Source organism: Rhipicephalus sanguineus, chromosome 9, assembly GCF_013339695.2.
Source record: "Rhipicephalus sanguineus isolate Rsan-2018 chromosome 9, BIME_Rsan_1.4, whole genome shotgun sequence".
In the NCBI taxonomy this organism is placed as follows: Eukaryota; Metazoa; Arthropoda; class Arachnida; order Ixodida; family Ixodidae; genus Rhipicephalus; species Rhipicephalus sanguineus.
The window spans coordinates 19254386-19280599 of record NC_051184.2 but is presented as its reverse complement, the minus strand read 5'-3'; the positions used below and the strand labels follow the sequence as shown (position 1 = coordinate 19280599).

Sequence of the window (26214 nt, the reverse complement as noted above, 5' to 3'; positions counted from 1 at the left end):
AATGCAGAAGGAAAAGTAAAAGCAGGGCTTTCTTTATATGAGGAAGCCCTTCGAACGTACCAGCAATTTACCCACTACAGCTCGAGCTGTGCTTGTACTGCCATGAAAACTTTCTTTGCAACAACTCTTCAAGAATGAAAAAAAAGAGAACGGTTTGTACATAGCAAACATCGTGGAATACTTATTTTATTCATACTAAGTTATCTGACAAGACAGTACTGCCTTTGCTAATGCAGAGACTTATATCACGTACAGTAGTGTACAAACATATTTGGAACAGATAAGCATCTGAATGGTACTCCTCTACTCCATGCCATATATGGACTCCAGTGGCAGCACAGTTGACTCATCATGAGTTTCTGTGAAGGCACATTAATTTATGAACACAAGTGCCTCTTAAACGCGCTCTAATGTGCAAGTCCATGATATGCACAGCCAAATAAATTTGCCTGACAAGTGCCGGTATGTTAGTGACAATATGCTGCATATCAATTCCACATGTCTGAAGCTTATTGAAAGCCTTTACATAAATTTGCCACAATTTCAAAATCTTCATCCAGCCACTGCAAATAATTTATAGATGAAGCATATTTATGCATTGCGAATAGCACAGCAATATGTGAAGCAGCGAAATACAGGAGGCTTTAGTGAATCGAAAGGACCCTAAAGCATGACTTTCTCAGATTATTATAAGCGCTCTGTGTAAAGTGTGAAATTTAGTATAAGGTTTTAAATATTTACATAGCTACAGATCACAGTGGCACTGCCACACAGAGTCTTCAGCCACCCCTGCCTTTGAGACGTGGCAAGGGAGAAGGTCACTGAGCTGACTGATCTGATTGGCTGCCCCTTGACACTGCAGTTAATTTTGTCAGGTTTATTGTGAAAAATGCTGTTCTTAATAATGGAAGCACTTTTCAATTTGTTGTGTTTAAGAAAGAGTAAAAGGAAAAAAATATAAGTGCAATAAACATTTACTACTGCGCTTGGGAACTTCCAGCAGACAGCAAACAATGCCTACACGCATTGCAGCATGCTCCTCGTTGACATGAGCTAATGTGCTATAACGTGCCAATTTGTGAAGTACCATAAAAGCAGCAAATAGTGTGCCAGTGTGGGGGTCAAACTGGCAAATGGAACCGGGATGAATAACCAGTTATTCCAATAAAAAACCAGGCAACTAAGACCCCCATCACCACATCCAGTATTCTACCTCACGAGCTACAATTGTCCCGAGCATGAGAAGGGACACTAAAACTTGTTTTCAACATATGCTTACTTACAATGAATAGATTCAAGCCAATATATGTGAGGATGCCGCCTCAGTGAACATTTTTGCTTAGTAGAACACTTTTGTAAATATTTTGCACGCGCTGAGCAATTATGGTGTCTTGAATGCCGACTGGTGTGTTCACTGTGGCAACAGCCACTTCACATTGCCAAAGGTATAGCATTACAGTCCCAACTTGGCCAGACATGCCGTCAATTATTCAAACACACAAACAGAGATTTCCTCATTACTGGTAGACATCTTGAGTACTGCTACTAAGACCAAATCCCAATCTTACAGAAATCAAATGAGAGCTGCAGACAGACAGATGTCCAGCTAGCTATGGTTGGAGAGCACTGCCCCATAGGTTTCTTCCTTCAATGACATAGAAAGAATATTGCATATGATAGGTGGTGTGAATTGCTAAGCAAAGGAAATTGTCTTCACTTGAATAACACATTGGAACTACCTGCACTTGCCTTTTTTTTCAAAGAGCCACTAAGTAATGTGCTTCATATCAAATGTGCTTAAAACGTCCATGTCAGAGGGATCTAACGTGTCCTCAGTTTTGCTCTAACCTGTTAGGACCACAGTTGCTTGTTGAAAGACACACATACTTTCTGAGGAAATACATGAGCCTGTTCATTACCCAATATTCAAAGTGACAGCAGATGACCTATGGTAAACAGCACGAAGTTCACATTCGCTTGCAATAACATAAAAAATATGCCTAAGTGACTAGACGTGCGCAGTAAAAAATGTACGTGGTATGGCACATACTTTCGGAATCAACAAACAATATGACACATTAAGTTGCAATCCTAAAAGCTGCCTTGTGGAATCCAAAACAAGCCTGAAATATCAGCCAATTTATTTACTAACTAAATGTGTAACAAAAAGCTGTGCAGTAAAATGCCCTGCTAATCACTCCCATTAGCTATAGGGTGTGTCCAGATAAGATCGAACACGAGGTCCCGGTCACCATTCCCGATTGTGATGAAATTTACTGTAGGTCTAGGCATTACACCCAGAACAATGGTTTCGCAGTTAGTTTTGCGGAAAAAAATTTTGTTCGCCTGAAAAAAAAATATACAACTTTTGGCCGCAAAAAACGCTTTTCCGCCAATTTCGCGATTTCTGAATTTTGAGCGCACCTAGAGAAAAAACGGTGCACTTCTTCGTCACAATATTTATTCCCCTTAAAGAACAAGTGAAATACAATCTTATGAGTCTATTATTTCCTTTGCTTGTCGAAGCACTTCTGAAGAAAAAAATCACAAACTTGGCAAATCGCACAAAATACCTCTATTTCAGGAATTTATTGCTGCAAGCAAGTTAAAGTGAGGATAATGAAACTCGGTACATATTAACTTTGATACTTTCGCTCTCTTTTAAAATAATTTGCGTGGTTTTATCGCGCTCCGTTTTACTCGATAATTGGGCTGAAACGTAAGTGATTTACCAAAAACGCCGAACTTTGAAAATGATTTTCTCAAAAAGGCCATTTTTAATTTTTTTTAAAATCCCTGTGATTGAAGTCAAGGACGTCATCTACTATTGTGCAGAAAAAAACGTTGCATTATTTTGGTTGCTAACAAGTTATAGTGCGTCAAATGTGACCATGCCAGCCTAGCGGCCGCGTCGTTCGCTATGGGCTGAAACTCGGATATCAGTTGTTAAAAATACTTGTACTACGTGACATAATCACAAATCAGCAGCTCCGCACCAACAAATGCGCAGCCCGGTGCCATGGTTAAGCAAGCTTTGTCTTGGGATCAGCCGCTTGACAAACCCGCAGCAGCGGCCGCTCGATGCTGCGGGCGCTGACATTACATGAGTGCCGCTTCGACTGCGGATGAGCTCCGCTTGAGCGCCAAACTACGCTCAGAGCACAAACGAGAGAAGGAATGCATCACTGTGAAAGTTAAAGGCCGTTAAATGCCAACAAATGTCATAGTATGCAACGAAAACTCTGCCGGAGATTTCCCAGAGAGCGCCTCCAATAGTGTGCTCATGTGTTGCTTTCTCTCTTCGGATGACCTAAATATAATTAGGTTCATTCTATGAGCAACATATGGCACAAAAGAAAGCCAATGACATCTAAAGAAAGCTGTCATACGTGCTTCCGGTGGTCGAGCAACTCAAACTGCAGTTGTTCATCTCGTGCCAGAACACTTGTGTCAGCCGGCTGTCAAAAGAAGTGTGTCCAAGTCCTTTACTTCATTAAAGAACCGCTTTTACAATACTGTATTGTTGGGCCTCCGCAGATAGAATATTCAACGCAAGTCGAGCGTTTATCACGATATTATGCGGCTTCGGGCATAACAGCAGGGGAAAAAAATACATCCGTGCTGTATTGAAGGCGCTCGCTGGGAAATTGCCGGCAGAGTTTTCGTTGCATATTATGACATTTGTTGGCACTTAACGGCCTTTAACTTTCACAGTGATGCATTCCTTCTCTCGTTTGTCCTCTGAGCGTAGTTTGGCGCGCAAGTGGAGCTCATCCGCAGTCGAAGCGGTACTCATGTAATGTGAGTGCCCGCAGCATCGAGCGGCCGCTGCTGCGGGTTTGTCAAGCGGCTGATCCCAAGACAAAGCTTGCTGAACCATGACACCTGGCTGCGCATTTGTTGGTGTGGAGCTGCTGATTTGTGATTATGTCACGTAGTACAAGTATTTTTAACAACTGATATCCGAGTTTCAGCCCATAGCGAACGACGCGGCCGCTAGGCTGGCATGGTCACATTTGACGCACTATAACTTGTTAGCAACCAAAATAATGCAACGTTTTTTTCTGCACAATAGTAGATGACGTCCTTGACTTCAATCACAGGGATTTAAAAAAAAATTAAAAATGGCCTTTTTGAGAAAATCATTTTCAAAGTTCGGCGTTTTTGGTAAATCACTTACGTTTCAGCCCAATTATCGAGTAAAACGGAGCGCGATAAAACCACGCAAATTACTTTAAAAGAGAGCGAAAGTATCAAAGTTAATATGTACCGATTTTCTTTATCCTCACTTTAACTTGCTTGCAGCAATAAATTCCTGAAATAGAGGTATTTTGTGCGATTTGCCAAGTTTGTGATTTTTTTCTTCAGAAGTGCTTCGACAAGCAAGGGAAATAATAGACTCATAAGATTGTATTTCACTTGTTCTTTAAGGGGAATAAATATTGTGACGAAGAAGTGCACCGTTTTTTCGCTAGGTGCGCTCAAAATTCAGAAATCGCGAAATTGGCGGAAAAGCGTTTTTTTGCGGCCAAAAGTTGTATATTTTTTTTCAGGCGAACAAAATTTTTTTCCGCAAAACTAACTGCGAAACCATTGTTCCGGGTGTAATGCCTAGACCTACAGTAAATTTCATCACAATCGGGAATGGTGACCGGGACCTCGTGTTCGATCTTATCTGGACACACCCTATAGCTTGTTTTTGATTATACTTATGTCTAACAACCATCCAATAACATAAATGCTAATGCTATAATTACACCATATAAAGCAGAAGGTGATATTGCAAAGACACAGACTTAATCCTGCCATTCATTTGGCTAGAATTAAGTTTAAAGAAAGAGCACTACTTATGCTATTGCCTAGGTATTCTACAGAATAGTAGCAATAGCATCAACTGATCGCTTGTTGCTATACATTAAAAAAATCGGTACACCTCACACCAAAAGCCCCTGCTTAGGGGTACAGAAGGTTAAGTTCACATCAATGGCAGCTCCAAGGCATCGCATGAACACATTTGTTTCGTTTTGCATGACATACAGTAAAAAGGACATGTTGTAATGGTTTTTGACTATAAATTGGCCTGCTATGTTGGCCCTTGTCACAACACAATGAGAAAAAAGTTCATTCTAAGCTTGATGAGACAAGTGGCACCTGTTTCCCTAAAAGAGTGGTGGCACATCAAAAAGCATCCTTGATGTTCTGCAGTTGGCGCACAGCCAAGTCAACAGGAAGATCGAAGTCAAACGCAGTTAGTCGGTCAAGGGACCTTAGAGCATCGTCAAAGCCTTTGGAAAGAAAAATGAGATAATATTAACTGCATGCATGCAGCAGGGCATTGGCAACCTCATGTCAAGAACAGCTAATCACTTGCCCTCCTCTTAGCAATGTCACTGTCAGCTGTGCAGGAACCGAGCCCAACAAGTATTGGCTGGTTTCTTTACTGTGAAAACATTCTCAGAAATACAGTCGAACTTGTATATAACAAATTATTGTGCGTACTGAACAGCTGTGGTATCCCCTTAAATATATTTCTGATATATAAAATATTTTATATATTGAATTACCTATACATAGAACCCTTTTGTGATCCCCTTCAGAATCTATACATCTGGGTTTTACTGTAGTATTATTGCCAGTTCTCACTTAAGCAAATAAACATTATACATATCTGTGATGTCAAATATACTGAAAACATATTTCATAGTTGCTCTTCCAGTCTCCGACTTAATGTTTTTGAGAGGTGGCACCCGGTGAACTGCGTACATGCTCTTTCAGGCATCATGTACCTGAACTGGTCATTAGTCTCATGCTAAGTATGCTATGACCATACTCGTCGATGCACATTGTCTATCAAACCACATGTATGTATTGCCAGCACATGCTAGCTCTCTTCTATGCACCTTGCAAGCTAGACACTTAGCTAACTGAAAGAGTTTCAATATGCGCAATCTGAATTTCGCCACACTTCATTGGTCATGCTCGTGCAGGACAAGGCCGGTCCACAACATGTAAGTAAACTCCACATAAATGGAAACCTCTTAAACGGAACTGCCGATTAAGTGGAACAACTGCCTGTAATATGATTGGTTTCGTACTTGAATTCTGCACTGCTGTTCATCTATCAGTAATTTGTACACCTGTTAAATGAAGCATACTTTCCTGGTCTTTTCAGGTTCCATTTAACGAGAGTCTACTGTACTCACGTAGTTCCACCAGACCTAAGTGCACGAGTGCAAGATTGCACTCCAGCCCTGTTGTGCAATTAGCAAATGTTCCAGCTGCATAGTGCGAGTATTGCAGCTGCCAAGGGGTGTTGCTGCGTGGCTGAATTAGAAGCAGCAGCCAAAACATTCAAAAGAAAGACAGAAATATGCTTAAGGCCACACGATGATATAACTTCTGGGCCAAGCCTTGCCCCTCTGCCATCCCCACCTGTGCAGCTGACAGTACGCTTGTGAGGACGAAGGGAGAGAGGAGGCCATTTAGGCACATGCGATAACTACCTGTAATCACGCCTGCACTTGAAGAACTTATTATTATTATTTTCTTTTGCGGCAGGAGATTCATGAAGCAATGTAGTCTAAGGTCGAACTATAAATGCTAAAAAAACATTTTCACCATAGGAAAACTGTAATGGAAACCATATCACGACGACTGCCTACATTAATGCAGTTGGCACTGAATACACGACACACAGACTGTCACCACCAAAACAAGCTACGCGTGAGGCATGTGGTACAACTGGGTTCCTACTTTTTGCTTTTTTCTGGACATGCTGTTCCACAAAGTGGTGGTAGTGTCAAGTTTGCATGTAGTGTATGTCTCAATATACATTCAAGATACTTATTTCAACAGGACTGTCTTAATATACATTATGCAGGTTTAATTCTATATTTCCGTGACATTTTAATATCTTGCAGAGGTTGCCAAATAGAATAGCTTGTAACAGCAAATAATCTGCCTAAGCCTAACACATGGGCCCTAACACACTTGCTTTTTCGAAACGTGTTGTGTTTTATCTCTGCTCAATTTGTCAGTTGGCCTAGATCCAAGTTCTAAGCTTTAAAGTCAACTTTCTAGTGAGGTCTGCTGGAACAATTCTCAATGAAGTGAACTCACCTGTCTTCTTCAGATAGCTCCAGTGAACATAGTAACGTTCCACAAGTGGCTTGCACTTGAAAATTAATTTTAGCCATGCAACTAGCCTTTTTTCGCTGGAAGGTAAAGAGACAGATGGTTTACTTTTCTACTGCTGCCCCGTTTTCTCATTTTGAGAAAATGTTTCAAACACAGTGTTAGAAACACATAAGTATACACGCATGCACATGCATGCTCACACACACTCATTGACTTAAAACAGTGCATCATAAATATGAGTGTTGTAACAGTCCTTACTTGAGGGCTGCACACACAAATGCCTTGAAGTGAGAATCGTAGCTGCGCTTCAGAGGTGTATGACTTGATATGATACTGTGCACTGCGGTCAGCAAGGCCTGCATAAATGTTGCACTTAAATTAACACACACTAAGAATTCCCACAGAAACTGTGTTATAACAAATTACACAAAAAACGTGCTATGCCTGCCCTTATCAGGCAATCATTCAATACACATAAAATAACACAAAAATAATTCTGACAGAAGCCATTTTAAAGTGACAGTACAGGTCAATGTGATTCACATTGAAGAAATGTAGTGATGTATTATGTTGCAACCACTGACACCGGGATTTTTTCTCACGCAGCGCCCTAGGAATGCTGCACCATCATGTGCTACTCTGAAGTCCATGTGTTGCATGAGTCTGAAACAGGGTGTCGAACTGGAAAAAAACATGGGTTTGGTTCAGGTCCGCTTTAGGTTTGGGTTCAATGTGCTCCATTTCACTCCAATTTAGTTCCAGGTCAAAGAAGTAAAAATCTATAATGGTTTGCGAGCTGGTTTGCGACAATGAACCAATTTGGCATAGTAAATTCTATCTTCAACATGTTACAGTGCTAATGGCCTAAATGTGCTAAGCTCAAACACTCCAGGCAGCACTAATTAAGTAACTGCACTCTAAGTTCATGAGGACTTGCAGTTTGTAATTATCCATTTAATTTCCTTTCAATTTCCAATTATGCGCTGTGCTGAGCACATGGAACACTTGCAAATGTTCTCAGAAGGTGAGAGAAATCAGCCAATTCGTATATTGAAAACAGCGATAGATCACTGACGGGTGTATAATCTGTCATTGTATGAATCACATTTGCAAAACACATTTTAGTGCATAAGGATGACGACACAGACAAAGAGAAAAGATGCAACTCACATGCTTCGGCGTCTCCATTGTAGAGGCAACAATGTCCAAGTTGAAGCTTTCCGACAACTTGCGTGCTGGGGAAGCATTGTACTGTGCACCGTTCTGGCATATTAAAGAACAAATATGGCAATCAACTTGCAGTGTCGCAGCACCTGTGCACTGTAACGTGATACAATGCAAAGCTTACCTTGATCTCGTAATACTTCAGGATGAGGTCCCATGCATGCAAAAGCGAAGGTGCGCTCGCAGACCGCAACGTAAAACAGCCCAGGGGTACAAGGCTGCTGCTTTGCCCAATCTGAAATTAACAAATGAGCAAAAAAAACAGGAGTTTTGACTACTGATTGGCAATGTTTTCTGGCTATGTACACATGACTTTCCTGCTAAAACCACTACTTTGTTTGCCCTCAAATTTTACACAAAGGCGATATATCACAGTGCACGCAGTTTAGCACAATGTTAAAGTACATTACCTGCCCATTTTATCTTTAAAAATACAGACATATGAACCTTGTGGTCAATACCAGACTGAAAATGTCAGCTTTGACAGAATGTAATTGCCATACCATCTCTCACTGTAACACTGAAATAGGACATACGCAGCGATTCATTGAAAATGGCAGATGGCACTACCATTCCACTGCACCGAAATTGACATTTTCTGTCCACCATTTTCCAAAGTCAATGCATATTTCTTATCTTCTATGAACAGACAAATGATGTACTAAATTGCATGCACCATGTAATGTCACATTCGTATAAAAATTTCACCATGGATGAGCCTGTGGCTTAACCATTAAAGTAATGCATAAGTGATCTCTTATTCACTTACTACATTCACAACTAAACCTCTAAAAGTGAATGGCAATCATGACAAAGTTTAACTCACCTCCATCAAGCCGTGCTGCATCAAGTCACGCAGAGCTGTGGCCAGATCTTTTCTGACAGCACTAGTCAGTTTCTCATTGCACAGCACAGCAGGAGCCTGCACAATTGCACAATCCATTGGAGCTATATTTCTTCAACACATAATGCTGGCCTTTACTCAAGACACACTCCCAAACCTCAACCAATATGCACAAAACAATGTTTACAGTAGTCGACATTTAAATGTCTGGAGATAATCCTCAGCAGTTTTGTTGTATATGAGCATACAGCAAAAATTTCAGGAAGAGCCGCTTCAGGCACTGGATGGCCTGCACAGAACAGATTGCAGGATATTGCTACTGTGCTGCATGCACAACATGCAGTGGCTTCTGCTCGTTCAAACTACTGTCAAGAGAAACCTAAGTAAATTAAAAAAAAAGCACTTCTGCCTTGTTTGGACTGCTACCAAAGTCACAGGGCAGCAATATTAATTGTGAGCACATTACTGACTGTGAAAAAAAAACAAACTACGGGTCTTGCGACCAAATGTGCTCGAACATCCATAAAGTATCCACAGCAGTTCTTTGACAAGGTGCGAGAGAGAGACAGAAAGGCCTGCATAAGAGTACCACTCACTTGCACTCGCTTTTTTTTTTTTATAAAAGCACACATACATGTACAAAATGCAGTGGATGCCTACTAGCATATTGACATGGTGAATAAACCTGTAACCAAGAACAATGGGCTCCTAAAACTTACATGGGTCAATTAACTATAAATTGTTTATATGGAAGCACAGAGCCACAGAGTAGCAACAATTCCACTTTACGCTCACATCTTCAGAATCACTGGTGTAGTCACTGTCTACACACTGAGACTCCTGCTTTCCCACCAGCTCCAGGACCTGGTTGATAGAAAGCTCGAGACATGCCCGCAGATCTCTGGAAGAGAAAAAAGAAGGAACCTTTACACTTCAAGACATGGTATATTGGTTACAGCCACAAGCAGAACATCAAGAAATTTACGCAGCAAGCACAGATCCAGTCATACAGCTGTAGCCGCAATAATTAAAGTGAAGTGTGGACGTACAATGAGAAGAGATGATGTAGCTACAAACAACTGAATTTCCAATGGAGCTTCTGGTTCATAGAAAAGAAAGCATATTGTGAAGGGGAGCGCAGAAGCGGTTAAAAAAATGCACACAGGACAGGAAAGACGCTCGTCTCTCCTGCCCTGGGTACTTCTGAGCTGCTTCTGGGCTACCCTTTGCAAGATGCTGAACCAACTATCCCTACAACTCATTCTGAAGGAAGCATATGCACACACAACTACCAATGTAACAATGTACACAAGCAGGCTTTCTTCTTTCTAGGCACAGCTTTTAGTAGGAAGCATATATACAAGGTTTTTCCCAAAAGGATTGCACAGTAAGTTAAAAAAAATTCCATCCTGCAAATTTTCTACTACATCAATGTGATTGTCTTAATATTCCACATTAGACATAATACAATGGTTCCACTTCCATTACAGCAAGCACTCTTGGAAGTCATCTTCTGTTAAGCACTTCAGCAATGATGTCATTACCTTTTGAATCATCACCGCATCCCTGAAATATCGCCACCAAAGTACTACTTTGCGTTATGGGAATGAGAAGATTACAGGCATATAAAAATCTGCGAGAGCATTTCAGAACAATGATGAACTTGATTGCCAAGAACTTATGCACTGGCCGTGCAAAGTGCTAGGGGAGGCATTATCATGGCGCAGAATCCAGCACCCTCCTTAGAGAAGTTTGGTCACACATGATGCGCTATCTCTCAGATGCCTCAAGACCTCAATGTGAAAAGTTGCACGGACAGTTTGAGCATTACGTACAAGTTCATAGCGCACTCTTCCTCAGCAGTCAAAAAACATGCTAAATGTGACTACTTCTTGCTTCACTCATCCATTCCATTTTCTGGTTTCCTCTTCATGACTCTGTGACTTCTGATCAGTGCTACAAATTCAAGTTTTGTCGCCAGTGACGGACCCTTGAAAGATTTGTCACCGTCATGTGAAGTTTTCCCATCAATGTAACAACCTTTCCGCTGCAAATTTTGCTAAGGAGTTGGCCACATTGCATAACACTGGTGGAAATATTTCTGATTTCCAAATTTTCATTCAAAATCCGAGAAACAGATCACTTCCCCAAAACACAGGACGCTTCTGTATGTATTTCAAATAACAAAGTTTGCATGGAGACTCCTCCGAAGTTCATCATCATCATCATCAGCCTGTCTACGCCCACTGCAGGGCAAAGGCCTCTCCCATGTTCTGCCAATCAACCCGGTCCTGTGCTTTCTGCTGCCACGTTATACCTACAAACTTCTTAATCTCATCTACCCACCTAATTTTCTGTCTCCCCCTCACGCGTTTGCCATCTCTTGGAATCCAGTCAGTTACCCTTAATGACCACCGGTTATCCTACCGACGTGCTACGTGCCCGGCCCATATCCATTTCTTCTTCTTGATTTCTACTATAATATACTTAACCCCCGTTTGTTCCCTGACCCGCTGTGCTCTCTTCCTGTCTCTTAAGGATACACCTATCATTTTCCTTTCCATCGCTGTATTGTAATTAGCTGTATTGTTGAAAGTTAGTGCTGTGTATGCGTGTTATGTGTCTTTAGCTTTGTCCCGTCTTGGATGTGCTATACCTTTGGATGCTATGGATCTCCAACGAGCCTGCCATGCAACCTTAGTTTGCCTTTAAAACTGCTAGGCTCATAATGTTGGACAATCACTTTCAGACATACATATTGTCAAACACGACAGGTTTTGCATGCGCTATATTGAGACACGGCATGGGCAGCAGCATTCCATGCACTCTGCCATATATGCAGTTAGCAGTGGTTGCTGACGTGTCGTGCACTAGTCATGCCAAATCTCTCGAAAGTAACAATGAATCCATAGGTGATCAACCGAGAAGGCAGCCACTGTATAACCAGCACATTTTATGGGTCTGTTCTTTACAGGATGCCAGTAAGAGGAGCTTTGAGCAAGTGTTCATTGCATTCATGAAAAATGCTTGTTACACTGTCAGATCTCCACTCACCCCCAATGATTTCCCTTTGGCGTCCGCTTCATGATGTTTCTCTGGAAGTTTCGTCGACCACAGCCAAACTGGGTCAATGCAAACATGTGCAGTAGTGCTAGCATGCGTCTCAAGATCTTGTTCTGGGCCTCCTGGAAAGAAAGAGTGAAGATTTCCAGCACAAGCCATAAGAAGGTTCAGCAACAGATAACTTAAAGAACTGTGTATTTTATGATAGCTTATGGCAGCATCCAACACAAACACGAAACTACACAGTATACAAGAATAGACAAAACAATGTATTCTTATGTATTGTGTTGTCCTTGGTTATGAAGCACGCTGCCATAAGCTATCGTCACCAACCAACTAGCCCACCAGCAGAGTTGCCAGGTCAAAAACACAAAAAATAGTCAAGAAATTGGAAAAACTAGCCAAAAGGTAGCCAACTTGAGCAAAGGGTAGTAAATGTAGCTAAAAGTAGCCACGCGTGTGTGAAAAGAACTGCAACATTGTTGTTTAAATGACTAAATGCGAGAATCTTTTTGTGCAAATGTAAACAAGTACAGCAAGAACCCTTTCAGATCATAACTGCTGAAAATAAAGCCTAAATTGCTCACTTTAACAATCATTTCATGCAGGAAGACAAAGTTTCTTGAGCTGTTGCAAAAATGACACTTTCTTCATGCCTCTCGCGTGAATTTTCTTTAAAAGACTAGAAGTACCAGCCTTGTTCCGTGAATAAAATGTGTACTACATGAGTGTGCTCAGAATCACAGTTGCTGTGGTTGAAGCATATATTGTAGTCACTTTCGCAATTGTTTCTCACTTGATGACATAGCCCGAGCAGTTAATATTCACGACTGCAGTCCGTACCTAATCCTAAGAAATAACATAGACACTTCGCCGGACATCCGATTTCCAATGTCGATTAGTGCAGAGTGTCTCGGATGCGGAGCGCTTTCGATTGTCCTCTTCTTGCCCAATTACAGCTTAAAGTCACGTTCAGCAATAGGTGGTCTGCAATATGAGGCACCATGCAACAGTTTTAAGTAATAACCTGTCACAGTGGTCTAGTGGTTATAGTGCTCATAACAAAACAGACACCCAGGCTAGTTGGTCTTAATTCACTTGCTCGAATGCTGACCCAAAGGTTGTGGGACCGAATCCCGGCCGTGGCGGCCATATTTCGATGGAGGCGAAATGCTAGAGGCCCACGCACTCAGATCTAAGTGCACGTTAAAGAACCCCAGGTGGTCAAATTTTCCGGAGCCCTCCGCTACAGCATCTCTCATAATGATATCGTGGTTTTGGGATGTAAAACCTCAACAATTATTATCATTAACCTTTAACGTACGTCATCCAAAGACATGCACTAGATAATGAACATACATGGGGCCATTTCGCCCAGTACGATTTTTATAGCCGCATGCAAAAAGGCTACCCACCTGGCTCTCCTTGTGTGCTCGACGAAGCTGGTCCTTGTACTTCCTTGTTGAAGCAAAGCACTCGGAAGACGTTTCAGAGTGGAGTGTATCCGGCTGCATTTCAGTAAAGACATGCACAGAGCACCAGAGAGAGAGCTGTCAATTATGTAATTCGATTACTTAGACAAACCTTCATTTGTTGAGTGAAACAAAAAGCTTTCAAGCAGTCAAAGATAGTGCACTAGCTGGAATTTTTGTTTCCTAATACATACAGTGCAGCCGCCTCACAAAAATAGTATGTAAGTCTGTATAAAGGCAAGCGATGCTTAAGTTACAACTTCAGCTTACAACATAACAGTACTGCAACTTGTTTAGCGAAAGCTCTCAAAAGAGGTTCACATTTTCACAACAAACGTTGTGAGCAAAGTATATCACCAAAAACATGTCGTTCATATGAAATGTTCACTTGCCTTGCCATGAACTGGACAGTTACACGTGCATCTTGGCTTTCCATCTGATCCCTCTCCTGAAAAGGATGACGTAGATGAAACCTTGTCCAGCCACTGCTGACGGCATGCAGTTAGTATGCCAGGCAGAGGAAAGTTAGAAGGGTTAGTGGCACTACCTTGAATAAACTGAATGAATCTTTCAAGGTCAGTGATCTGGGTCTTCAGTTGCGAGACCAGCTGCTCCTTCATTTTGACAGGGTTGACCATCTGAGTCATTTGCAAGAAGCATTAAGAATAACGTTGCTGCCAGCTTGCAAAGAAGTTGTTTGGTTAGTGTGATGCCTTTGCAGTTTATATAATAGTGCAACGATTAGAAGCAGGGATGCAAGAAGGAATACCTATGTATTCATGTATTCATGCATGCATAAAGCAACTCCAAAGGATAAAGTAGCTGCACTTCACTTATGCATGCAGTGTACTAGAAAAAGAGCCAATCTGTCATTACACATAAGCATAGTCTTGAGCAGCACTAATGAATGAAACACAGAAACGAAGAAGGGAGACACACACTGAAGCAGAATGGCGAGTTGGGCAAGTTGGTTGATGTTCATCGTCAAATAAAAACACTACAACAGGTTAGACACAGATAAGAGATATGACACAAGTGCTGACTCGCAACTAAATTTATTTTAAGAAGAAAGGAACAATATATACACACAAAATGGAAGAATAGTACACGATTATTTGGCCACAAAGATCTGATTATGCCGTCTCGTGTTTCGTATTTGCCATGTATGTACAAATGTGCATTATTCTTCTGTTCTGTGAGTATATATTGTTCCTTGCTTCTTAAAATAAATTTAGTTGCGAGTCAGCGGTTGTGTCATGTCTCTTCTCTGGGTCTAACCTATTGCGCTGTTTTTATTTCATGATGAGACACACACCAAGCGCTACAGTTAAAACTGATGTTTATTGGAAAAACAAGAAGCATAAGCACTAAAAACAAAACCAGTGGAAAAAACAGCAAGAAAATTTCCTCCATTGCTACCTCCTTGCTTTTCCAATTAACTTCACTTGAAAGTATAGTGCTTGGTGTGCATCTCCTTTGTTTGATATTGTGTTCTGACTCAGTAGCGCTACTCAAAACCGTGTGTAGCGTAAACCAGTTTGCCCGATTTCCCACTCTATTAAGCCATTGCTGATCACCAACCTTGTTCAATATATACCATCATAAAAATTTAGACAGGGTGTTTTTTTCAGACAATACAGATTTTTTTTATAAAAGTGCTATGGCTGTCAGGTCCCTATCGTCTTCGCATATGAACTCACTGCCGAGGCGGAATAACTTTGCTGTACTTAAAGTTGCATTCAATAAAGTAATTAAAATTAACTTTTTAATTATTAACTTTAGGGCCATTGTTTATATGGAAGAGTTGTAGGGCGTGACATTTGAAGGCTGTTATATCAGACCGGAAGCTCACGTGACAATTTTTTGAAAAAGGCATGTCGCCGCAGAGTATAGTCAGGAAAAACACCAAGCCATCTCGAATACCGAATCGGACCACTTATCTTAAAGTTTGGTGTGTAGTGCTTATCAGTTTCTTCTGCACTGCACCCAAGAAAACCACAATTTCCATTTCTCTTTCACTGTACAGCTTAACACTAGACGGCAGCCACTGCTGCGCTGCTTCTCGCAAACAAACGAGTCAGTTCTTTGTACTTCTTTCGAGTTTACCAAAGAAACGGATAAGCACTACACACTAAACGCAAAGATACATGGTGCAATTGGGTATTCGAGACAGCTTGCCGTTTTTCCTGACTATATTCTGTGGCGACGCGCCTTTTTAAAAATATTGTCACGTGAGCTTTCGGTCTGACGTTACAGCACTGACAGATTTCTTGTGCTCCCGGTGTGCTCAGTTTTGGTTTTGCCTTGATCGGGGTGTTCAATTTCAATGATTATTATGTCAAATTACATGTGTTTGTTGCAATTTAAAAAAAATGGGCATGCCGTAAAATGTCACACCCTACAACACCTCTATACAAACAACAGCCCTTAAGTTAATAATTAAAAATCTAATTAACGAGTTTTGCTAATTACTCATTTTAATGTAACTTTTGATGCGCCAAAGTTCCTCCGCTTCGGCGCAGAGGTTTGCGAAGACGACAGAGGCCCTGACTGTCACAGCAGTTTTATAAAAAAATCTGTATTGTCTAATAAATAACAACCAGTATAAGCAGGCACAATTCAAAGTTGGCACATTATTTTCTATTCGGGAGAATTTGCCATGAGGCACACAAAAAATAAATGCAAGTTGTCTGTCCTTTGTTTCATTTTACACTACAATAGTCCACAACAACAATAAATATACACAAATTTTCTTAGTTACTGACACAAAAAAAGCCACCAATAAAAAGCTGACAAGGACAAATTTGAAAATTTCAAGAGCCATGCATTTTTTAGCATGCATGCCAAGTTTACTCATATAAACACGAACCTTACTAATTGTTTGCATTGTTCATAGAGTGCAAGACAGGCTAGCGGCAGTGAAACATTGAACATTATATGAATGATGCAAGCTGTAGTGAAAGCTCAGACAGGTAGAATCGGCAGTGAAAAGCAAGCATCCAAGCATGCACCAAGGAAAAAGTTGAAAGACGGACAAATGGACAGACCTCTCGCACGGCCTGATCGATTTTCCTCCGAAGGTCGTCAGGGTCAAGGAGATCCAACTCATCCAAATTCAGTGGAAGCTTCTCTTTGAGATGTTCTATGATGACTGACTGGCGTTCCAGGAGCATGCTTGATGGCATACCTGCATCGCCTGTCTACACAACAGCACACAAAAAGAAAACTCCAGTGATTCCTTCTATCACTCGGCCTTATTTACTGTGACAGCAGATAAAAATAGTGTCCCCCAAAAGCTATGAAATATTTTGCTAATACTGTGAAGTGCTCCTTTCTGACCAAGTCGTCAGCTGGATAATGGTGCACCAACTAGTTAGGTTGCAGTGTAATTTTCAACCCAGTGGATACATTTCGCTCACGTTTTCACATTAATTATGTCAAAGCTGCCATTAATACTAACTCTCAAAGTCATCCTGAAACACCTTTACAAGTAATCATGTAATGATCTCATTACTGAACTATGTTGCCTCACGAACCTGTTGCCAAAGTTTTGAATCCATAAAGTGAAGTAAAAGGCTGCTATCACACCCAGCTCATGGGTTTCTACCTCCTTCCATATACATTTGGGCACTGGGAGCTGCACATGAAGGATGGCAAGGTGGCAACCTCGTGCTCTAAAGATCAGTGTGTGTCACGACCTCAAGTATTATCCCTTTCTCTCTCTTTCTTCATTCTAAGCCACTATTTGCAGTTCAGGTGTGCGCAGCACTCTGTCAACATGGGATGGATCCTCGTGCTTCCCTGCATTGCAAATGGTGGAAGTATCTGAATCCACCACTGCCAAAAAATGACGAAGCCTGTGATATTATCGGGAAAGGTTATGCTGAACATTTTCCAAGGCAGCCATCGTAAATTTCATACAAATTATGTCCAAAAAGGCCAAACCATCACAGGAAGGTACTATAGTGAGTTTTCTGCCAAGTTGCAATATGCTATCACGGCAAAACATAGAGGAAAGATCAAGAAAAGCGTTTGTCTGTTCGATGACAATGTATTGGCTCACTCAGCACACTTGGCGATGACACACACAGCCTCCTTGGGGCATGAAATTTCACATCGTCCATGTTCACCAGACTTTATAAAAACCAGCAACATCTTGAGCTTCCCCCTCATGAATAAGCGGGGAGGCATTCTCCGGGATTATGAGCAAGTAATAACATATGTGGAACTCCTCCTTAATTCTCCCCCAAGTCCTTCTATATACAGCGATAGTCTGCGGCAGCTCAACCATAGGTGGCAAAAGTGTGCAGCCTCAAGTAAAGATAATCAAAGGAAGAATCAACTGCCAACAAAGGCTCATCACTAAATGTTTGTTCCTTCATGAATGCCCCTCGTCACTGCTTGTTAAATGTCAACAGGTTTGCCAGAAACATGCCGCAAAATGGAAAAATACAAACTTGTCTATGTCACTGGTATGACATATGTTTAATAAAGAGCACCTCAAAGCCTTTAGGCACAAATTACTAGACTGTCGGCAAAGGGATACCAGTGAAGTTCTGAGAGGTAAAAGCCTACATTAACATAGCTTGGTGCTATAAAATGTACCTTGTCCATAAAAACAGATCTAAGCAGCAAACACATGCATAGTTTATTTATTAAGTAGAACTTTTTGGTAGTATAGGAAATAACTCACCTCAAAAGCATACTTCTCAAGGTCCTCAAGCTGTTCTTTCAATTGCTGAATGAGTTCCTTCTGTTTTTGTCGCTGCTGTTCTAGCTTTTCCTCTTGTTCTTGTTCAGTCTGCAACAATGACAATGCATATAAATGTCACAGTCATCTAAATGCAAAACTTACACTGAATTCCATAGGTGGGGCCAGATTAAGTTTTTCAGCTCTTTATGGAGTAAGTTTGTTACAATGCAAGAGTGAAGGTGTGGGCCACATGTTTCAATGAGAGATTCAGAGCAGCAGTCATTCCATGGAGCAGGAAATGTTGCTTATGAAAATCGACCATGTGGACAGGTACTCTGCGTGGCATATTACCTTTGGCCACGCTTTTACACATTTACCTACTTGGTGGTGCCCAGCAGACTCATATTTTTGCAAGATATCCTGCTTAATTTTGCATCTGAAACCTGTCGCAGTGGCATACTGGTTATGGTGCTTGACTGCTGACCCTAAGGTCACAGGATCGAATCCCGGCCACGGTGGCCACATTTAGATGGAAACAAAATGCTAGAATCCCATTTACTTAGATCTAGGCACACGTTAAAGAACCCCAGGTGGTCGAAATTTCCAGAGCCCTTCACTACGGTGTTCCTCAATCATATTGTGGTTTTGGGATGTGAAACCCCAACAATTATTATTAAAGGGACACTAAAGAGCAAAACGATTTTTCTCGCATTAGTAAAGTAGCCTTCCACGATATCAAAAACAGCACGCTTGCTGCGAGAAGGAGCTTAATAAGCAAGACAACGCGCAAAAAGAAAATACAGGTGGCGACGCCACCTTGGAATTCCCGCACCATTTGCCGTGACGTCATATATTTTTGACGGTGTCTGCTTGGGCCTACGTAAATCATAATCGGTTAAATCGAAGTACATTGTTCTCTGAGGGGGCCAGAGACTTGACATAATGAGTTTGTGGAAATTTCGTCGAGCCAGTGGCGCCAAAATACGTTAAATGCTCTTTGAAATCTGTTACGTCACGAATTACAAAGTTTGGCGTGAAATTTAAAAATGAAACTTTGAACTTTGTTTTCTCCTCTAATAATAAACCTATGGTGGTGAAATAAACTATGTACACAAGAGTTCTTCGAGCACACTTTATCAATCTAAACCAATTCATTGTTTCTCTCTAGTGTCCCTTTAACTCTGCATCTGACAGCTAGAACATCTGCCACTGCATATGGTGGGTGTTGCGTTCCAATAGCAGACTAGGAGGCGTTGCTCTCTGCCAGAGACGAGCGCTCGCAAAGTTGGTCGGCTGCTCCATTTCTGCCATTGGAATTCAACGTTATATTCTAAACATATTTTGCAGCACAAATCTGATAGTGGCAACACACCTCTGAGAGCAAAATTCCAACTCCAGTTTGACAAGAACGCAAGTCCGGGATTCCACGAAAGGCAAACTCTTCAAGTTCTTTCAGCAGTTCCTGTAAAGGCGAATATGTAATAATGTTTTGCATGCCACAACTCATGAAGGATAAATTATCTTTACTTGCGATAATGTTTACCAATATCATAATAACAGGAATCATAATGCTTCTGAACAAAAGCAAGGATAACTAAACAAATGCACTGCTATGGGACAACTAGTATTCCACAAAAAGAAGAGATGATCATACAATTCTGTGACTGATCAGATAGGCACTACTGTCAATAGGATATGTCTACAGCGAAATTGCAGTTTGGGTCAGTTGGGCTGTGGTCATAATCAAACTAGAAAACAACATCAAAGAATAAAAGAAGTCGTGTTTAATTTTTCTCAGTGATTTCCTAATACTAGTGGTTATACATTTTCTTTGTCTCACCTTGTGGTTTTGTTTTCTGTCTCTATATGAAGTAAACAATGACTATGTGCATGCTACTACAATGCAAGTTGACAAAGTCACAACTTGTAATGTAGACACACTTGAAAAGGGGTGTTAGGTTGACCATGCTGGGCTCTGTACAGTATTCAGGTCTCGCTAAGCCATGAAATTTGGGAGAGAAATAGGTTTTCCTAAAACTTCACTCGCAAAACAAGCTTATTCAATACTCAAGATGGTCTTGTAAGTGCACCAGAGCTTCTCCAGCACAGGAAACTGCACGCCTTCACTTATATACCAAGTTTTGACAGAAAAACATTTCTTAAACAACCGCTAATCAAAGTCCAATACTATTTCAAAGTTCTATGTGACAGAGCTTTATGGACAAAGTTTTATGGTCAGTGAGAACAACAAATCAAAGGCAGCATTTATTTGACATGCACAGTTGCTCTCTGTAACAGACTTTAAAAGATGTTGCCAACCAAGCTGCCAGTTATTCAACAGTTGAAGCTCTTTCCTTTCGCCTTTTCTTCTCGGTGGTTTGCGTAGTAGAATTTTATTGCAGCATGGAGCACACTTCCTCACAAGCTATACAAGGACATTTGGCACGGCAGCTTGAGCAAGTTGGTTATCTACTGTCATAAACCAACGCATGAACTCGATGCAGAGGGAGAAGTAAACCGGACTTGTACACGTTACAGAAAATAAGTAACCGATTACCATTACAATTACTTCCTTTAAAATTTAATTGATTGCAGTGGTCAATTACAGCCCCGGAAAAGTAGCTGAGCAATTAAAGAAATGTAATCGATTACTTTTGCATTACTTTCCTTCAAACTTTTATTGCCGTAAGACAATAACACAACTTTACTCAAACTACTATGGCTTGCATGGTAGAGAGAAGGCTGGAGGGCTTACTGTGGCTTCTGTGATAAAGCGTTACACGTTGTTACCATTCAACAGGAGTTGTTTTTCAAAGTTGTGATCACTGATTCTTCCACGTTTCCTCGTTAAGAGGTCAGTTGCTACACCCAACACTCTCTCAGTGCATGCTCTGGAGGGCAGGGTGGTATTATAACGTAGGAACACCTTGCGCACTATCTCATAGTCCTCTATGAAGCATTTTGCTTCGCTATTGCTGGCGCATGGGTAAAGCATTGCAGGTAAGGCCAAGAAAAAAGTGAAAAAATAGGCTCTGCAGGAACCCCTCGTCTAACAGGACAAGGGGTCCCTACAGAGCGGTCACATATTTTTCGGGATGAGAACTGCCGTAGAAGACTGGTTACAAATTGATTTTGAAAAAAAAGTAAGTGAATACCGGTAATCAATTACAAGAAAATGTAATTGAATTGCCCAGAATGTTAGTTTCAAAGAGGTAATCGATTACATTACAAAGTTACAAGAAAATATAATTGACTACAAGTTATCGATTACTTGTAACGTGCTACGTACAACTCTGAATTAAACACATACAGCACTGGTGTAGCCGGTGGGCGGGGGCCTGAACTCCCCCACTCCACCTCCCAAATTTTTCTATTTTGCATGTGTACATATGCACACACATATACAAATGCATGCACGAACATACATAAAGTATGTTGACCCCCCCCCCCCCCCCCCCCCGAAAGATTTCTGGCGACGCCCCTGACATACAACCATAGGTTGTGTAGTGTGTTTGTGTGTTGTCTACATCTACTTCATGATGATATAAGCCTATGCCTGTAGTGCAGTACCACGGAGCTTTTTAATACCTATTGTCTAGACAAGAAGCTGTGCTGGATGCTGTTGTGTGCAGAATACCAGGGTACAGCGACTTTGGACTGGCGTCATTCTCGGAGAACCTCCTGAAGAATCACTTCTTGAATCTCAAAGAAACAGTGACATTCTGTCTGCCGCAATGGTTCATTACGTACTGACACAACATATCCTTTTTTATTATTATACAAAAACTTGTTTCATTTAATTGTGATGATTACATTCAATTTAATATAATAATTCCGTTAAACTTCAAGAAGAGATGACAAATTTGCTCACTCTACTACAGTTTTTTGTCTGTACTTATTTTTTATACCGCTTGCACTGCAGGTCAGTAGGTTTTTTGTAAAGATGTATAATGGGTGAATGAAAACCTTTTGTGCAAATTTTATTTTAAGAAAGTTTAATCTATGCAGCCAGATCCATGTTTGAGGCCAAGCCTCGCTCAATGCCAGCCAACACAGACTAGCAGACACGTGATGGCACTTTACAGTTAGAAAACTTGCCAGATTTCCCTCGGGTAGTATTGGAAGAAACTATGTGTGCAGTACACCATTTGTGCATGATTTGTGACACCCTGAATACTGTCCGCCTGACACCTAACAGGCTATTAATTGCATCACGAACATCTCACCTCCTTTTCCTCCTGTGAAGCATTCACAATCTGCCTCAGCCGAAACTGGACTTGTGCAAAGTGTGTTGTAAGAGCGACCAGCGATGTGTTCAGCTGCTCCTGCTCTTCTTCCAAATGTCTCATGCGCTCAAATTCCGACAGACTGCTGCATCATGAAAACACCCCAAATGTTAATGAGAAAGAATCGTGGGACAACTCAGGTAACATGTCGTTCCCAACCATAAAGGATCAAATATCGACTCAAGCTCGATTTCTGTAATGATTAATTTGTCATTCGCAGTGAGGGCAGATCTTTCGTAGGTGAGAAAATGACGAAAATGAGAAATTTATTTTTCAGAATGGTACCTTTCAGATTACATCGGGACTGACTGATTCACACAGAGTGGCAGGGGCAGCTAATGTGTGGATTACATGGGCAACTTAAATTGAGCATCAGCCATGGATTCTTCGGTGGCAATTTTCTATGCAACACAGTAAACTAGGAAGTTTTCTAAAAAAACAATCTGTCGCTATAGCTCGGCTTTATGCTCTTTGGTGTCCTTTTAAGCAGTAGCAAGAACAATGGAGTAGGAGCCTTTCCTATCCTGAGGGAAAGTGTCCACGGTGCTCCACAACCGTGCTAGATGCACAAGAACAGGTAAAAAGTATGGCATGTATAAAACACCAACCATTTGTATTCTTGGTGACTTTGTACATGCTACTTCAAGACAAATGAAGAAGGCTCAATACCAAAGCTTTGCATATGTGCACAGAGATGTTTCCTTTCAATTTGCTGAAATTTATTGTTAATATTTCAATCAAATTTTAGAATAAAAGGTTATGAACAGTCATGCATTGTTACAACCATTAAGACAACAAATAAGAAGGATGTGGATATTACAAAATTCCTGCAAAAAAGCCTTTTAGGATTGGCTTTTAGCAGATACATTTGATCGGCTACAACTATCTCTTTATAGTGAAGACACACATATAGAGATAGAGCTACACAGGGGATCTAACAATGAGAACCAACGAATGGGTGAATCCCATCATTTGCACACATTCCAAAAATATTCTAGCTCTTTCTTAATGAGGGCAATTCCAATGTGTGCATTCTCGCTCTGCTGCCTGCCTGCTACCCCTTCCACGGAGTTCACCAAAAGTTACTACAGCCTGCTCTTCAAAGCTCTGCTAGCATTCCCGGAGGCAACCTGGCTATCATGCTCATTCTGGGTCCTGCTTGCTACGCTGCTTGTACTCTCATTGTACTGTCATTACTGTACTGTTATTGCCTGTACTTGCGTTATACAGTCAACAGTCAACCCTTCTGTTCTCGTCCTTTAGGAACTGAGCTGTGCTCCCTATAGGGAGGCAGAAATGGTGCCCTTTCTTCTACGCAACTTCCTCCTCTTTCGTTACCTTTTCTGCCTCAACTATCTCATGATGCCTATAATATACATTATGTTGGAAAGATAGACCAATGTGTGAACAACAGGCTTAGGGAGCATAGCATAACTATACAAGTATGAACGGTGACTTTTAGCATAAAACGCAAGGTGTTTTCCCACTTTCTGATAAATGTGCCATTCTGCATTCTGTTGAGTCTCAAATATAGCACAAACAGTCTATGAGTATGTTATGCAAAAATTCTTGACTTCAGTTTGTTCTTTTTTTTTAGGGCTTTCTGTTAAATTTTCCCCTAGTGAAAATAAAATTTAATAAGTAGCCAAAGAGACAAAAAGGTACCATGTTTCAGGATCATCCCAGGCATCGTCAATTTCGCTCGAGCCAACCGGCGCCCACCTCTCAGGAGGACGATCATCATCTGGGCTCTCTCGACCAGTGTCATCCAAAGAAATAGATTCCATCTGAATAACCTGAAAGCACAATTTACCAACACCAGGGTCTTGCAGTTCTGAAAATAGTCCACATTCGTACGCACAAAAAATATGCATATGCGCATGCAGTCGCAGAGGGGTTTAAATTTATGTTAGACTTTATGGGCTTCGATCTGCACTGAGGAAACTTCTAATAATAACATCCTTTCAATAATTTGGCTACCATTTGCGAATTTGACCAAATGCATTAGTTACAAAGAGGCGAGGGGCTCGCCCCCAGCCCCCTTCCAGGCCACATACCTTGGCAGCCATGTAGTAAAATGCTGAAATGAACCCATCTAAAAACTTCCAAGTTTTGATTACAGCAACAGATTTGTTTTGTTTACCTGACAAAACCCAAAGGGCCATAAGCCCAAAGGGTTGGCGATCTAGCAAACGTGCCTGCGCAGTACGTGCAAATGTACTTTTAAACGTGCGCACGCGTTCGCCGTTGTCACATCATCGCCTTTTGAAACACGTACGGGTTCACCGATAGTCACACACGGGCACTTTTTAGGCTCGATCCGGATCAGGTGTTGCTACACGGGCACTTTTTCAATCGCAATCTGGAGCTATCGGGATCAAGACAATTACGACCTGCGCATCGCGATCTGACTACCAGATCACGATTTAATTAACTGACGTCTGCGCCAAACTCGATCCGGATTAACCGTGTGGCGGCGACCATACACTATTGTTGATTGCGATCGAAAAAATTCGATCCGGACCGGCCCCGATCGCGATCAAATGCGCCGTCCGGTGTCACACGGCCACTATGGAGTTTTTGGCGCAGGCGCCAACCAAATCGCAATCGCATTGATAGGGCGTGATCGTGATTGAAAGTGTCCATGTTGCAGCGCCCGATACGAATAGGCGTTTGCTCCGTTCGTCCATCGTTCGGCATTTGGCGCTGCACTTTCGTGGCATTTGCGGACATGCACTTGTCCATAAGAGTGACAGCTGGGCCAGTGTACACCGTGGGCAGCGCATCCCGAGACAAATGGAAAAAAGGAGAGAAAGTGCGTGCTGTGTGCGGCTGCAAAGAATTGGACCGCGAATACCTTCGTTCAGCGTAAGCCGGTAAATACTGCAGTACTCCAACGTCAACGCACTTAGACCAAATGAAAATTGGTACGCAGATGAAAAAGAAATTATGCGTACATCGGAAAAAAAGAAAGTTACAAATGCTTGTAAAGTGCAAGTGTGAGTACACTGCATGTCGGCTGATTCATAGTTTCATAATAAAACTTGTTTGCGCAGAACCTTTTTACTCGCGTACACATTCCAAGTGCTGTAGTCATATGCTTCTTCGGCACACGGTAATCGCAGCAACCTGGCTCCAAGATTTAAGCACTGCACGCTTTCTTCTAATGAAACGAAGGTTCACTACACGTTAAACCAGCTATACCCCGATAATACGATGCTTAACATCACACCTAAAGATCGAGCTGAGTGGGGTATGGCGCGTCAAAAATCTCCAGGCTCAAACAGCAGGCGAGAATGGGGCTACATTGAGCAAAAATCCTTGCCTGGGTGTCCATCAAGAACGATCCTTGGGTGTTACGGTAAAATGTAGACGAATCGTTCCTCGAAACGTCTTAATGCAACCTGCAGCACGCGCACAGATGTTTCAACAGGCCTGCACCCTCAAGCAGCGAATGATTATGTTGTTTATTTTTGTTTCAGGTCGTCGTCATGG

The 26214-nt window shown here is 41.5% G+C and overlaps 1 protein-coding gene across 1 annotated transcript; it reads right to left on the bottom strand.

The window, feature by feature from the left end:
- Nucleotides 1–3904: 3904 nt before the first annotated feature.
- Nucleotides 3905–26214, bottom strand: LOC119404691 (RUN domain-containing protein 1). The gene is made up of 17 exons (XM_037671312.2): nucleotides 26045–26214; nucleotides 24385–24515; nucleotides 22660–22804; nucleotides 19806–19895; nucleotides 18434–18541; nucleotides 16788–16940; nucleotides 14288–14378; nucleotides 14133–14188; nucleotides 13684–13776; nucleotides 12260–12390; nucleotides 10001–10106; nucleotides 9188–9283; nucleotides 8486–8596; nucleotides 8308–8400; nucleotides 7396–7493; nucleotides 7120–7214; nucleotides 3905–5285 (listed from the first exon to the last, which is right to left on the bottom strand). The coding sequence occupies exons 1-17, from the start codon at nucleotides 26054–26056 to the stop codon at nucleotides 5179–5181; spliced, it is 1716 nt and encodes a 571-aa protein (XP_037527240.1). The 5' UTR covers nucleotides 26057–26214; the 3' UTR covers nucleotides 3905–5178.

What these genes read in the sequence shown, in the direction of transcription:
- LOC119404691 (XM_037671312.2), bottom strand. An exon ending in GAGCACACAAGGAGAGCCAG is followed by an intron (nt 12,391 to 13,683) that starts GTGGGTAGCCTT and finishes CTTTCTTTCCAG; the next exon opens with GAGGCCCAGAACAAGATCTT. An exon ending in TGAAGTATTACGAGATCAAG is followed by an intron (nt 8,401 to 8,485) that starts GTAAGCTTTGCA and finishes TTAATATGCCAG; the next exon opens with AACGGTGCACAGTACAATGC.